Here is a 15,457-nt window from a genome sequence, read left to right on the forward strand (position 1 = left end):
TATATTGTTTTGCGTGCAATACAGATCAAAGATTATTTATAAATCATTGTTTTCAGTTTTGATTTCAATTTCAACATACCATCCCAAATTTTTCTGATTTGGGGTTGTATTTTAAGTAGCATAAATATTTTTCCACAAGTTTTAATTGACTAATAATGAAAATGAACAAAATTTAATCTAATGCTAGGGTGAAAGGTTGATTTGGTATAATTGTTCATCTTTGGGATAACAGTGATACCCAGATACTTTAGTTATACCCAGATCTCACCAGTAACAATGTTGCGCATGGACTTGATGAAGGCAGAGAAGGCAGGCACATCAGGCTGACGATGCTCCCACATTGGCTGCCAAATGACAAGGCCACTAGCCAATCGGAATGTAAGATCAGACTCCTGTCCAATACAAAGTGTTAGGTTTAAGTGTGTTGCATATTAGCCTGCCTGTAGCATCATACACTACCACTGCTTAGTACTGTTTGGTGATGTTTTTGCTGAAAGACACCTGATTTCAACTCATCAAATTGTGCTTGACTGAAAAAAACTGTAGTTGGGCACTCCAGACATAAACAGTCTACTCAATTACGACATAGGTAAATATAATAAATGACAAAAACTATGCCAAGGAACAAAACAGACCTTAATGCGGTTGACAAGAGGAGCAAAGAGAAAAACGAACAGCTCTACAGTGGCCATGTTCTTGTGGTAAAGTCTGGCTCGAGCATACTCGCTTTCTTCTGGAGTACTGCCATTGTGTTCCCGATGGCTTTGGTTATTCAGAGGCTGGAAGAAGGCACTGCTACTGCCACTGCTGCCTCTCCCAGACAGTCCATGTCCCTGGTCCTGGTGGCACTCCTGAGCTGCCTCCAGCAGCATCCAGTGAAGAGTGTGGAGCAGCTTGGTCTCAGCTACACCAAGTTTATCCTGGTGCCCTGGTCAAGACAGTGCTAAAGGTCAAAATGCATCTTCAAGCAATGGCATGCAAAAACTGAAATTTAAAAAAAAATTAAAAATCACAAAAAAGCATGATCCTTTTAAAATTACAAATGGCTGTATTTCCTTCATAATATACCTTTTCATACCAGAATTAAAGTATCTTAAAACATTTGTTTCATACCTAGCTTGTTGCGGTTGGAGAGGAGGATGGCAGTGCAGTGGAGTACATGAGGCAGTGCAGCCTGGACCAGCTCCCAGCGCATGATGCTCTGGATGGCCTCAGTGAGAGCCGGAGAAAGCCCATGAAGCTTATTCTCCACCAGCACCCGCTCAAAAGACTACATAAGAAATACACATATCATAGGGATATCAAGCAGCTGGGTAAGCATCTTACTGAAACATCATGTTACTATTTAGAAATGATTTTCCCAGTGACACACATCATGTCTTTTATAACAGTAATAAAACTTGAACTTGGGTATCCTGTCAAATGTCTTATTTCAGCTGTACAGGGTCATTTTACTTGGGTTAAAATTCCTGTTCATTCATAATTTCTGAACTCAGAAACATGATTTTAAATGGTTAACTCCTTTTGAAAGGCTGATCTGGTTACATAAATTGGCACCTGGATCAAATTTAACACAACAGAGAAGTCTTGTTTCTTTCTTTCTTAAACTATAAAATAGGTCTTGTGAAGATTCTCAGTCATCCAGGTCATGGTAAACTGTGGGTGGTAAAAGAGAGCAACTGGACTTGTTTGAAGATTCTTGAAAATGTTTCACCTCTCATCCGAAAGACTTCTTCAGTTCTGTCTGACTAATAGGGAGTATCAGGTATTTATCCCCTCATGGATGAAAAGCAATCCTAAGGTGTTGCTGAGTCATCCTGTTGGTGTGGGTCACTGGGGGCTGGGTGTGAACGGCCTAGAGAGTTGTTGGGGTGATCAATGGTTTGTTGGTTCTCTCTGTCCTCCTGAGAGTCACTGAAAACAGCTGGGTTTTGGTGTGCATTCAGTTGTCTGGAAAGTGTGCCAAGAACTGCACTGTAGGCGGCTGATAAATGGTGTCTTAGACCACCACCTCTGTTCAGTGATGGTCATTCCAGGTTCTTCAAGAGCAGAAAAAGGAACATAACGGACAAGGAAGATAACAGGAACAAACACAAGAACATTGTCATTCCCTACATTTCTGGTCTATCTGAGAAACTCAGGAGGATCTTCTGGTACATTTCAGACCCAGTAACACCATGAAACAGAAACTGGTCCACCCTAAGGACAGAATACCCAGACACAAACAGGACAACGTAGTGTACGCAATTCAGTGCAGTGAGGAATGGACAGACTCATATACTGGGGAAATAAAACAACCACTTCACAGGCGCATGGCTCAACACAGGAGATCCAGTTCCTCAGGCCAGGACTCTGCTGTCTATCTTCATCTTAACAACAAAGGACACTCATTTCAGGATTGCAATGTATGCATTTTAGCCAGAAAGGATCGTTGATATGAGTGAGGAGTTAAAGAAGCCATTTTTGTCAACCTGGAACGATCATCACTGAACAGAGGTGGTGGTCTAAGACACCATTTATCAACCATCTACAATACAGTTCTTGGCACACTTCCCAGACAACTGAATGCACACCAAAACCCAGCTGTTTTCAGTCAGTGCATTTACATGCACATCCAAATCGAGCTACTGTCAGTAATCGAGCTAAGGGTCCCAGCAGGGGTGCCAGAGAAATCCAATCCTACATGCACACAAGGAAATCAAGCTATTGTGTGAGGTACATTGTGCACCTGAGCCACAGGTGGCGCTACACGCCCCATCGTGTAGGTACACTTCCGGTTGTCGTCATGAAGAGCTATTCAAGAGTATAAACAAAGTTATCAGTTCCGTGTTCACAAGAAGAACGATGACGAGGACAGCAACATTGAGAGATGTTGTTCCTCCTGACCTCTTCTGCTGCTCGCTACTACTACTGTTGTCATGCCGACCGAGGCTGTTGTGTTTCCCGCTTGTGGTCTCGTCACTTCCGGAAGGGGCAGTACTGAAGTAAGTAGCTTGACTACGTAGCTCGATAGGGTTTACATGCACTAAGTAGCTCGGCTACAATCGCATAATCTAGGTCGCGTAGCTCGATTACGAGAAATCCAGTTCGGTTCGATTTCAACCGAGTTAAGGTGTTTCCATGGCATTTAGAACTTCGATTTCAGTCGAGCTACGGCAGAAATTCGATTTTCTCTATGTGCATGTAAACGCACTGAGTGACTCACAGGAGGACAGAGAGAACTAAGGCCAAGTTTACATTAGACTGTATCTGTCTCGTTTTCTTTGCGGATGCACTGTCTGTTTACATTAAAACGCCTGGAAACGCCGGGAAACGGGAATCCGCCAGGGTCCACGTATTCAATCCAGATCGTGTCTGGTCCGGTGCTGTGTAAACATTGAGAATACGCGGATACGCTGTGCTGAGCTCTAGCTGGCGTCGTCATTGGACAACGTCACTGTTGACGTTGACCAGTGACCCCACTGTTCCTGATTCGCTGGCGTTGGTCATGTGACACGACTGCTGAAAAACGGCGCGGACTTCCGCCTTGTATCACCTTTCATTAAAAAGAGTATAAAAGTATGAAAATACTGCAAATACTGATGCAAATACTGCCCATTGTGTAGTTATGATTGTCTTTAGGCTTGCCATCCTTCCACTTGCAAGTGGTAAGTGCATGCCCGATATGCACTGAGATCACACACACAGCGGCTCAGTCCCGAATCACTGCTCGTGCACTCTGTGAGCTGCGCAGGGCCGGAGTGCGCACCCTCCAGAGGGCACTCGCTGTTCAGGGCGGAGTGATTTGGAGTGCAGGATGCCTGTGGAGCCGAGCGTATCCGTGTATTGGCGTTGCTGTATGCACGCTAATCGTTTTAAAAACGTTAATCTGATGATCCGCTGATACGGTCTAATGTAAACCCCACCTAACACTGATCACCCCAACGACTCTCTAGGCTGTTCACACCCAGCCCCCAGTGACCCACACCAACAGGATGACTCAGTGACACCTTAGGATTGCTTTTCATCCATGAGAGGATAAATACCTGATACTCCCTATTAGTCAGACAGAACTGAAGAAGTCTTTCATGTTGAAGAAGACATGTTGTATTTATTTGTTTTTGTTTGATGATTTTTTTAAACTGCTGGCTCTACATCTAATTGCCTTCAAGGGATAATAAAGAAACCTTGACTTGAAATCTTATCTCCTGATCACTGACTGTTCTACCTTTTCAATGCTTTGAAAAAATCTGTTATCTTTATGCCCATGTAAATTGACATTTTGGTTTTTCCCCCCTTTCCTGTGTCTCCTATCTGTTCTGTTTTCTTTTGATTGATTTGTTTCTCTTTCCATAGTACCATTACTCTGTAAAGCATCCTTGGGTTGGTGAAAGGTGCTATATAAATTCAATTTCTTGTTAATATGTGTGTTTGTTTGTGGTCACTTAATTTGCTAGGTTTTATGCTATGTTTAGCTAGCCTCTCACTGCAAAGTATACATTCCAGCCGAAACTTATCAAAGCCTTAAAACTTTTAGCATAAAGTTAGTGTACAGACTCGCCTTCCACTTTGGCTCTATCTCTGAAAAAGTGCTGCTGCCATATTTGTTAAACATGTTGTCAACATTGTGTGACTGAGACAGAAGGACTCATGGAGAGCTCCAAATAACAGTTTATTTTGGCACAAAACCTGTAGGCCTCTGTTAGAAAGAGAAAAGAAGAAATAATGACCCAAAAACAATGACAAAGCATGATAATGACCCAAAGCACAAATCCAACAGATTCAGCAAAAGCAGATCAACACTTCTCATCTCATTATCTCTAGCCGCTTTATCCTGTTCTACAGGGTCGCAGGCAAGCTGGAGCCCATCCCAGCTGACCACGGGCGAAAGGCGGGGCACACCCTGGACAAATCACCAGGTCATCACAGGGCCGACACACAGACAACCATTCACACTCATACCTACGGTCAATTTAGAGTCACCAGTTAACCTAACCTGCATGTCTTTGGACTGTGGGGGAAACCGGAGCACCCGGAGGAAACCCACGCGGACACGGGGAGAACATGCAAACTCCGCACAGAAAGGCCTTCGCCAGCCATGGGGCTCGAACCCGGACCTTCTTGCTGTGAGGCGACAGCGCTAACCACTACACCACTGTGCCGCCCACTCAACTGTAGTCCTCAGCCATAAAACTGGAAGTGTCCAGAGCCATCTTCTAAGTGTGGCTTTTGACTGTCCATATGGGGCTGTCCTCCACAGGAGTGATGTGATGGGACTCCAAAAAGATATAGGGCATCAGGATGGATCAGGCAGGTCCGAGGAACAGAAACGAGTCTATATCTAAATCTGATAGCAAACCTGTGGAATGACTTGAAAAGGGCTGACTGTGCACATGAGATGCCCTTACAATTTGATAGATCTGGAGCATGTTTGCAAGGAAGACTGGAATAAAACTTGCAAATGAAGATGTTCTCAGTTGGTCGACTCTTAACAAAGAAAAACCTGGGTGATGTACAATGGTGCTTGAAAGTTTAACCCTTTAGAATTTTCTGCATTTCTGCATAAATATGACCTAAAACATCATCAGATTTTTACACAAGTCCTAAAAGTAGATAAAGAGAACCCAGTTAAACAAATGAGACAAAAATATTATATTTGGTCATTTATTTATTGAGGAAAATGATCCAATATCACATATCTGTGAGTGGCAAAACTATGTGAACCTTTGCTTTCAGTATCTGGTGTGATCCCCTTGTGCAGCAATAACTGCAACTAAACATTTCTGGTAACTGTTGATCAGTCCTGCACACTGTCTTGGAGGAATTTTAGCCCATTCCTCCGTACAGAACAGCTTCAACTCTGGGATGTTGGTGGGTTTCCTCACATGAACTGCTCGCTTCAGGTCCTTCCACAACATTTCGACTGGATTAAGGTCCAGAATTTGACTTGGCCATTCCAAAACATTAACTTTATTCTTCTTGAACCATTCTTTGGTAGAACGATTTGTGTGCTTAGGGTCGTTGTCTTGCTGCATGACCCACCTTCTCTTGAGATTCAGTTCATGGACAGATGTCCTGACATTTTCCTTTAGAATTTGCTGGTATAATTCAGAATTCATTGTTCCATCAACGATGGCAAGCTGTTCTGGCCCAGATGCAGCAAAACAGGCCCAAAGCATGATACTACCACCACCACGTTTCACAGATGGGATAAGGTTTATGATTTATGCTAGAATGGAGTGTTTTCCTTTCTCCAAACATAACGCTTCTCATTTAAACCAAAAAGTTCTATTTTGGTCTCATCCGTCCACAAAACATTTTTCCAATAGCCTTCTGGCTTGTCCACATGATCTTTAGCAAACTGCAGATGAGCAGCAATGTTCTTTTTGGAGAGCAGTGCAACCCTGCCATGCACACTATTGTTGTTCAGTGTTCTCCTGATGGTGGACTCATGAACATTAGCCAATGTGAGAGAGCCTTCAGTTGCTTAGAAGTTACCCTGGGGTCCTTTGTGACTTCGCTGACTATTACACCCCTTGCTTTTGGAGTGAACTTTGTTGGCTGACCACTCCTGGGGAGGGTAACAATGGTTTTGAATTTCCTCCATTTGTACACAATCTGTCTGACTGTGGATTGGTGGAGTCCAAACTCTTTCAAGATGGTTTTGTAACCTTTTCCCGCCTGATGAGCATCAACAATGCTTTTTTTGAGCTCCTCAGAAATCTCCTTTGTTCGTGCCATGATATACTTCCAAAAACATGTGTTGTGAAGATCAGACTTTGATAGATCCCTGTTCTTTAAATAAAACAGGGTGCCCACTCACACCTGATTGTCATCCCATTGACTGAAAACACCTGACTCTAATTTCACTTTCAAATTAACTGCTAATCCTAGAGGTTCACATACTTTTGCCACTCAGATATGTAATACTGGATCATTTTCCTCAATAAATAAAATAACCAAGTATAATATTTTTGTCTCATTTGTTGAACTGGGTTCTCTTGATCTACTTTTAGGACTTGTGTGAAAATCTGATGATGTTTTAGGTCATATTTATGCATAAATATAGAAAATTCTAAAGGGTTCACAAACTTTCAAGCACCACTGTATTACAAGCAAAACGTGCTCATTCATCTCATCATCTCTAGCCGCTTTATCCTGTCCTACAGGGTCGCAGGCAAGCTGGAGCCTATCCCAGCTGACTACGGGCGAAAGGCAGGGTACACCCTGGACAAGTCGCCAGGTCATCACAGGGCTGACACATAGACACAGACAACCATTCACACTCACACCTACGGTCAATTTAGAGTCACCAGTTAACCTAACCTGCATGTCTTTGGACTGTGGGGGAAACCAGAGCACCCGGAGGAAACCCACGCGGACACGGGGAGAACATGCAAACTCCGCACAGAAAGGTCCTCGCCGGCCACGGGGCTCGAACCCGGACCTTCTTGCTGTGAGGCAACAGCGCTAACCACTACACCACCATGCCGCCGCAAAACGTGCTATTTAAACAAATTATTAGTTATTGGGTGTGAACACTTATGCAACCTATATAGGACTTTTTCTTTTCCCTCAAATGCTTTGATTTGTTTTTCACTTGAATTTTGTTGGGTGCTGTTTCACATTAAAGATGGGAAAAGATCAGACATGATTTAGCTAGGCTTTATATAACATCACAAACACACACACAAGCAATAAATACATACATACATACATACATACATACACACACACACATACATACACACACACACACACACACACATATATATATATATATATATATATATATATATTAGTGCTGTCAAAAATGTCACATTATTAACGCATTAACTTGACTCAATTTTAACGGCGATAATTTTATCGCGAGATTAACGCTCTGTGACATGATGTAGGTTTTTCATAAGCTTTTGAAACTGCCAGGAACTTGGAACAGAGACTTTGCTTAGAAAAACGATAACAGCTAGACTGTAATACCACGCCCCGCACAGCCAGAGTCCTCTGCCCTCCCCCCAAAGAACCAGCGTGGGCAGGGCGCGCTAGTAGAGATGGGATTTATGGCTCTTTGATGGGATCCGCATCTTTGTGATCCGTTCTTTGAAAAGAGCCGTTCAAAAGACTGGCTCATTTGGCTCTTTTTAAATATTTATTCAGTTTTAAGAAGACAGCGTCTAAAGAAGCCAGATCCCTCTGAACTGTAAACTCAATGCTATCCCAGAAATCCTTCCTGTAATATGCAAATTTGGCCGCCTCTGATTGGACAGCGCGACGCATCAACAGGCAGAATGTGTAAAAGTACAAAATGTCTTAAGTGAGCTGAAACAGTAAAGATCAGATTCAATGCAATATTTATCAACGAACAACTTAAAGTTAATATAATAGTGTACTTTATATTATAATCAAGCATGTCAAGCCTACCATCACTGTGTAACCTGTCTCTCTGATAGACTAACTCAAGCAGTAGATCACTTCACTCATGGTTCTTTTGCTAGCCCCGGTGCTCGGCTTAGGTTTCACTTTGCAGTGGCTGTGTCAAGACGTGTTATGCTTTGCAATACAAAGCAAGCCCATTCACGTTTTTATGCTGATAAGAGAATTACAATGGTTTTTCATGTGACAAACATGTGCGATTAAATTGCGATTAATCGCGAGTTAACTATGACAGTCGCGACATTAATCGCGATTAAATATTTTAATCGCTTGACAGCACTAATATTATATATATATATATATATATATATATATATATATATATATATATATATATATATATGTGTGTGTGTGTGTGTGTGTGTGTGTGTACACAATATAATATAAAAATAACATCACAAAAACCTGCCATATTAACCAGGGATGTGCAGACTTCCTATGTACAGTGGGGCAAAAAAGTATTTAGTCAGACACCAATTGTGCAAGTTCTCCCACTTAAAAAGATGAGAGAGGCCTGTAATTTTCATCATAGGTACACTTCAACTATGAGAGACAGAATGGGGGGAAAGAATCCAGGAAATCACATTGTAGGATTTTTAATGAATTAATTGGTAAATTCCTTGGTAAAATAAGTATTTGGTCACCTACAAACAAGCAAGATTTCTGGCTCTCACAGACTTGTAACTTCTTCTTTAAGAGGCTCCTCTGTCCTCCACTCGTTACCTGTATTAATGGCACCTGTTTGAACTCGTTATCAGTATAAAAGACACCTATCCACAACCTCAAACAGTCACACTCCAAACTCCACTATGGCCAAGACCAAAGAGCTGTCAAAGGACACCAGAAACAAAATTGTAGACCTGCACCAGGCTGGGAAGACTGAATCTGCAATAGGTAAGCAGCTTGGTGTGAAGAAATCAACTGTGGGAGCAATTATTAGAAAATGGAAGACATACAAGACCACTGATAATCTCCCTCGATCTGGGGCTCCACGCAAGATCTCACCCCATGGGGTCAAAATGATCACAAGAATGGTGAGCAAAAATCCCAGAACCACACGGGGGGACCTAGTGAATGACCTGCAGAGAGCTGGGACCAAAGTAACAAAGGCTACCATCAGTAACACACTATGCCACCAGGGACTCAAATCCTGCAGTGCCAGATGTGTCCCCCTGCTTAAGCCAGTACATGTCCAGGCCCGTCTGAAGTTTGCTAGAGAGCATTCGGATGATCCAGAAGAGGATTGGGAGAATGTCATGTGGTCAGATGAAGCCAAAATAGAACTTTTTGGTAAAAACTCAACTTGTCATGTTTGGAGGAGAAAGAATGATGAGTTGCATCCAAAGAACACCATACCTACTGTGAAGCATGGGGATGGAAACATCATGCTTTGGGGCTGTTTTTCTGCAAAGGGACCAGGACGACTGATCCGTGTAAAGGAAAGAATGAATGGGGCCATGTATCGTGAGATTTTGAGTGAAAACCTTCTTCCATCAGCAAGGGCACTGAAGATGAAACGTGGCTGGGTCTTTCAGCATGACAATGATCCCAAACACACCGCCCGGGCAACGAAGGAGTGGCTTCGTAAGAAGCATTTCAAGGTCCTGGAGTGGCCTAGCCAGTCTCCAGATCTCAACCCCATAAAAAATCTTTGGAGGAAGTTGAAAGTCCATGTTGCCCAGCGACAGCCCCAAAACATCACTGCTCTAGAGGAGATCTGCATGGAGGAATGGGCCAAAATACCAGCAACAGTGTGTGAAAACCTTGTGAAGACTTACAGAAAACGTTTGACCTCTGTCATTACCAACAAAGGGTTTATAACAAAGTATTGAGATGAACTTTTGTTATTGACCAAATACTTATTTTCCACCATAATTTGCAAATAAATTCTTTAAAAATCAGACAATGTGATTTTCTGGATTTTTTTTTCTTATTTTGTCTCTCATAGTTGAGGTGTACCTATGATGAAAATTACAGGCCTCTCTCATCTTTTTAAGTGGGAGAACTTGCACAATTGGTGACTGACTAAATACTTTTTTGCCCCACTGTATACGGTGTGGTCAACAGGTTTTATGATCCATACAACCCCGATTCCAAAAAAGTTGGGACAAAGTACAAATTGTAAATAAAAACGGATTGCAATGATATGGAAGTTTCAAAATTCCATATTCAATTCAGAATAGAACACAGATGACATATCAAATGTTTAAACTGAGAAAATGTATCTTTTTTTCACCTTTATTGGATAGGACAGTGTAGAGACAGGAAATAAGTGGGAGAGAGAAACGGGGAGGGATCGGGAAATGACCTCGGGTCGGAATCGAACCCGGGCCCCCAGATTTATGGTATGGCGCCTTAACCACCTGAGCCATGACACCCCAAATGCATCATTTAAAGAGAAAAATTAGGTGATTTTAAATTTCATGACAACAACACATCTCAAAAAAGTTGGGACAAGGCCATGTTTACCACTGTGAGACATCCCCTTTTCTCTTTACAACAGTCTGTAAACGTCTGGGGACTGAGGAGACAAGTTGCTCAAGTTTAGGGATAGGAATGTTAACCCATTCTTGTCTAATGTAGGATTCTAGTTGCTCAACTGTCTTAGGTCTTTTTTGTCATCTCTTCCATTTTATGATGCGCCAAATGTTTTCTATGGGTGAAAGATCTGGACTGCAGGCTGGCCAGTTCAGTACCTGGACCCTTCTTCTACGCAGCCATGATGCTGTAATTGATGCAGTATGTGGTTTGGCATTGTCATGCTGGAAAATGCAAGGTCTTCCCTGAAAGAGACGTTGTCTGGATGGGAGCATATGTTGCTCTAGAAGCTGGATACACCTTTCAGCATTGATGGTGTCTTTCCAGATGTGTAAGCTGCCCATGCCACACGCACTAATGCAACCCCATACCATCAGAGATGCAGGCTTCTGAACTGAGTGCTGATAACAATTTGGGTCGTCCTTCTCCTCTTTAGTCCGAATGACACGGCGTCCCTGATTTCCATAAAGAACTTCAAATTTTGATTCGCCTGATCACAGTACAGTTTTCCACTTTGCCACAGTCCATTTTCAATGAGCCTTGGCCCAGAGAAGACGTCTGCGCTTCTGGATCATGTTTAGATACGGCTTCTTCTTTGAACTATAGAGTTTTAGCTGGCAATGGCAGATAGCACGGTGAATTGTGTTCACAGATAATGTTCTCTGGAAATATTCCTGAGCCCATTTTGTGATTTCCAATACAGAAGCATGCCTTTATGTGATGCAGTGCCATCTAAGGGCCTGAAGATCACGGGCACCCAGTATGGTTTTCTGGCCTTGACCCTTACGCACAGAGATTCTTCCAGATTCTCTGAATCTTTTGATGATATTATGCATTGTAGATGATGATATGTTCAAACTCTTTGCAATTTTACACTGTTGAACTCCTTTCTGATATTGCTCCACTATTTGTCGGCGCAGAATTAGGGGGATTGGTGATCCTCTTCCCATCTTTATTTCTGAGAGCCGCTGCCACTCCAAGATGCTCTTTTTATACCCAGTCATGTTAATGACCTATTGCCAATTGACCTAATGAGTTGCAATTTGGTCCTCCAGCTGTTCCTTTTTTGTACCTTTAACTTTTCCAGCCTCTTATTGCCCCGTCCCAACTTTTTTGAGATGTGTTGCTGTCATGAAATTTCAAATGAGCCAATATTTGGCATGAAATTTCAAAATGTCTCACTTTCGACATTTGATATGTTGTCTATGTTCTGTTGTAAATACAATATCAGTTTTTGAGATTTGTAAATTATTGTATTCCGTTTTTATTTACAATTTGTACTTTGTCCCAACTTTTTTGGAATCGGGGTTGTATATCATGTACAATTTATAAACAGCTCTTTGCAGTGAACCAGTGTTTCATATTCAATCTGTTTTGGGAGTCTTTAAAAAAAGCGCAATATCGCATACCAGCCTCCTCATAATATAATAAGGCAACGTAACCAGTCACATGACAGCGACAGCCGCCTCAAGGCCTCTGCATGCTCGTGCGACAAGGCTTTCGCAGATAGCTTTTCGCAGACAGTTGTAATTTATTGTTGAGCGGGAGTAATAGGCGTGCGCGATGTTATTCACCGGCACAACGCAAGGGGGCGCGAAGTCGCTAGGAGTAGTTGGTGGGTGTGGTTAGTGGAGTGTTTATCCTCCGGTTACTTAATGACTAGAACTTTTTTTTTTTATAATGACTAGAACTGGAGTCGTATAGATGTACATACTTCCTCGATCAACCGCTCTTCGTGCTGCTCCATCTTCGCTCGTGTTTTTAAAAATGCCGGTCGTGAAAACAAAACAAACCGGGAAAGTAGGGAAGCGGAAGTGCGTGTACAGCGGGTAGAGTGGACCAATCAGAGCCCTCTTGTCTGCGAGGCTTCTGCGGTGGTCACAATTTTTGGGAGGTGCGCGCAGAGCGTCTGCGAAGGTGGGGGGGAGGGCTACGCAGACATTCACTACGTTTACATGCACATAGAGAGAATCGAATTTCTGCCGTTGCTCGACTGAAATAGAAGTTCAAAATGCCATGTATACACCTTAATTCGGCTGAAATTGAACCGAACTTGATTTCTCGGAATCGAGCTACACAACCTAGTTTATGCGATTTCTGCCGAGCTACTTTGTGCATGTATACCCTATCGAGCTAGTTGTCGAGCTACTTCCGGAAGTGACGAGTGACGAGACCACAAGCGGGAAACACAACAGCCTCGGTCGGCATGACAACGAATCATGACAACGGCATGAATCTTTTCTTTTTGTGGCATTGTTTGCACTGTTAAAATTTAGCTCACTTACTGTATCACCAAATACATCTGTACAGCTGTTGCATAGCTGTGAATTGTGTACATAAACAAGTCATTGTATTTGTGTATGTATATATATATATATATATGTCCAACATCTGAAGAATGTCAATAAAAACAAAACAATTGAACTTTTTGTGTGTTTATTAAGACATAAGTTAAATTGTAAGCAAAAAAAAAATTTTTTTTGTAAGCAAAAAAATGGACTTTAGAAAAATATTATTGTGCAAAATAAGTTCTTACAAAACAGTGGTCTGCGCCGGACAGTTTGTAGCCATAGTCTGTTAGAGCAAGCCGAACAGCTTGAACACGGAACTCTAGTGTTGCCAGATTGGGGGTTTTAAGTGCATTTTAGCGGATTTGAACATGTTTTGCGCTGGAAAACGTCAGCAGTATCTGGCAACACTATAGCTCTTCTTCATGACGACAACCGGAAGTGTACCAACACGATGGGGCGTGTAGCGCCACGTGTGGCTCGGTTGCACAATAGCCCGATTTCACTTGTGCATGTAGGATTGGATTTCTCTGGCACCCCTGCTGGGACCCTTTGCTCGATTACCAACAGCAGCTCGATTTGGACGTGCATGTAAACGTAGTGACTGTCTGCGAGGACTGGGTTGTCAGCATAAATTGGCCTTCAGGTGTAATAAGCGATGATGAAAGATGGGTGGGGGAGTCGACAGATATCACAGAGGAACAGTGAGTACTCACCACGCAGGATGCTTCATACTGCTTCCCTAACTTCGGTCTCAAAAACGCGCTGAAAATAATGTCAGTAAAGAAAGAAGGCTTGTCAGACATTAAAGAAGTGGTTAGTGATTATACTTTATTATAGCCTGAAACCAATAAACACAACCCAAATACACACATACACAGCCTATATTACATATGAAATAAATATGATAATACATAATACTCATTAAATACACTGCCCATTTTATTTAATTTACACATGAATTCTGAAAAGATGGCATGCATTGTGATAGCAGTAAAACGCTTAGAAATTAATACTGAGACCAAGCAGAGTAACTAGGCGAGAAGGGGAAAGGATAATGGAAGCTTGCATCTGCCTCAATAAGCGACCACGAACACAGGCTTTAGCCTAAAATAATTTTCCATTTTTGTCTAAAAACGTGATTCCTTGTTACGGCTAAAATGACCGACCTGGTCTGTCTCCACAGGAAGGTCTGGATGGGAAACGGTATTCCTCCGCAATTCTCCTGGTCGCTGTCATCCAGGCTCTTCCTCTTCACCATTTTCACCGAGATTGACGGACACAAACAGTCAGCTCAAATGCATCTTGCACAGGGACATGAAGATGATACTGTCTACGTCTCTGAAAATAGCCGGAGGTGAAAATTTATAACGGGTTCTGAACACGGCCGTCTTTTCAGGGAAGCTATATCCAGTTATGATATCCAGTCAGTAACCCATCTACCGCTTAAAGACGCAGTACAGGAAATGAACGGAAACCAGCAGCCCACATCCGGGTAAAGATAAGCAACCTAAATAGACCACATCTGGTTTCTTTTAGCCCGTACTGTAAAAATATTAAGAGTGCCAGTAAAGATTTCAGGCGCTCTCAGAAAAAAAGGGTGTATTTTCTTCTCACTGAGCTGGTTACCTTCAAAAGTACACTTTTTGGACCTTTATGATCATTTTCCACTGCCTGGTACACTCACCTCTACTCACCTTTTTTGGTTTTCCATCGGACCAAAGTTGTGGATATTAGGCGAGAACGGGGAGACTTGGGACAGGTTTTCAGCTTTTGTAGATTGCGTGAAATTCTTTGCAGGTAGCAGTAACATTCATATTGCATTAGAGAGTATTTACTATACCCTCTTACCACAACATTAATTTCTCTCATACACTAGTCTTCAGGCTTAACTTTTTCTGTCATCATTTTTTGTGTGCATACATGAGACATTGAGGGGAGGCATGAAACAAAAATAAAATACCTAGGCCTACTTGTTTAATTTTTTATTTATTATCAGAATGTGTGGGCGGCACGGTGGTGTAGTGGTTAGCGCTGTCACCTCACAGCAAGAAGGTCCGGGTTTGAGCCCCGTGGCTGGCGAGGGCCTTTCTGTGCGGAGTTTGCATGTTTTCCCTGTGTCCACGTGGGTTTCCTCCGGGTGCTCCGGTTTCCCCCACAGTCCAAAGACATGCAGGTTAGGTTAACTGGTGACTCTAAATTGACCGTAGGTGTGAATG

At 42.5% G+C, this 15,457-nt stretch overlaps 1 protein-coding gene across 13 annotated transcripts in view; it reads right to left on the reverse strand.

Moving 5' to 3' along the window:
• Positions 1-14,701, reverse strand: part of LOC132884940 (protein unc-80 homolog) — a 382,632-nt gene extending 367,931 nt beyond the window's left edge. For all 13 annotated transcript variants that reach the window (XM_060919046.1, XM_060919045.1, XM_060919050.1 and 10 more), the window contains exons 1-5: positions 14,408-14,701; positions 13,955-14,003; positions 1,114-1,270; positions 636-928; positions 269-392 (exon numbers count right to left, since the gene is read on the reverse strand). In XM_060919046.1, the coding sequence (XP_060775029.1) occupies positions 269-392; positions 636-928; positions 1,114-1,270; positions 13,955-14,003; positions 14,408-14,499 (715 nt within the window). In that variant the 5' untranslated portion in view covers positions 14,500-14,701. The remainder of the gene's footprint in view (positions 1-268; positions 393-635; positions 929-1,113; positions 1,271-13,954; positions 14,004-14,407) is intronic.
• Positions 14,702-15,457: the final 756 nt, after the last annotated feature.

This window comes from Neoarius graeffei, chromosome 4 (genome assembly GCF_027579695.1).
Source record: "Neoarius graeffei isolate fNeoGra1 chromosome 4, fNeoGra1.pri, whole genome shotgun sequence".
Classification (NCBI taxonomy): domain Eukaryota; kingdom Metazoa; phylum Chordata; class Actinopteri; order Siluriformes; family Ariidae; genus Neoarius; species Neoarius graeffei.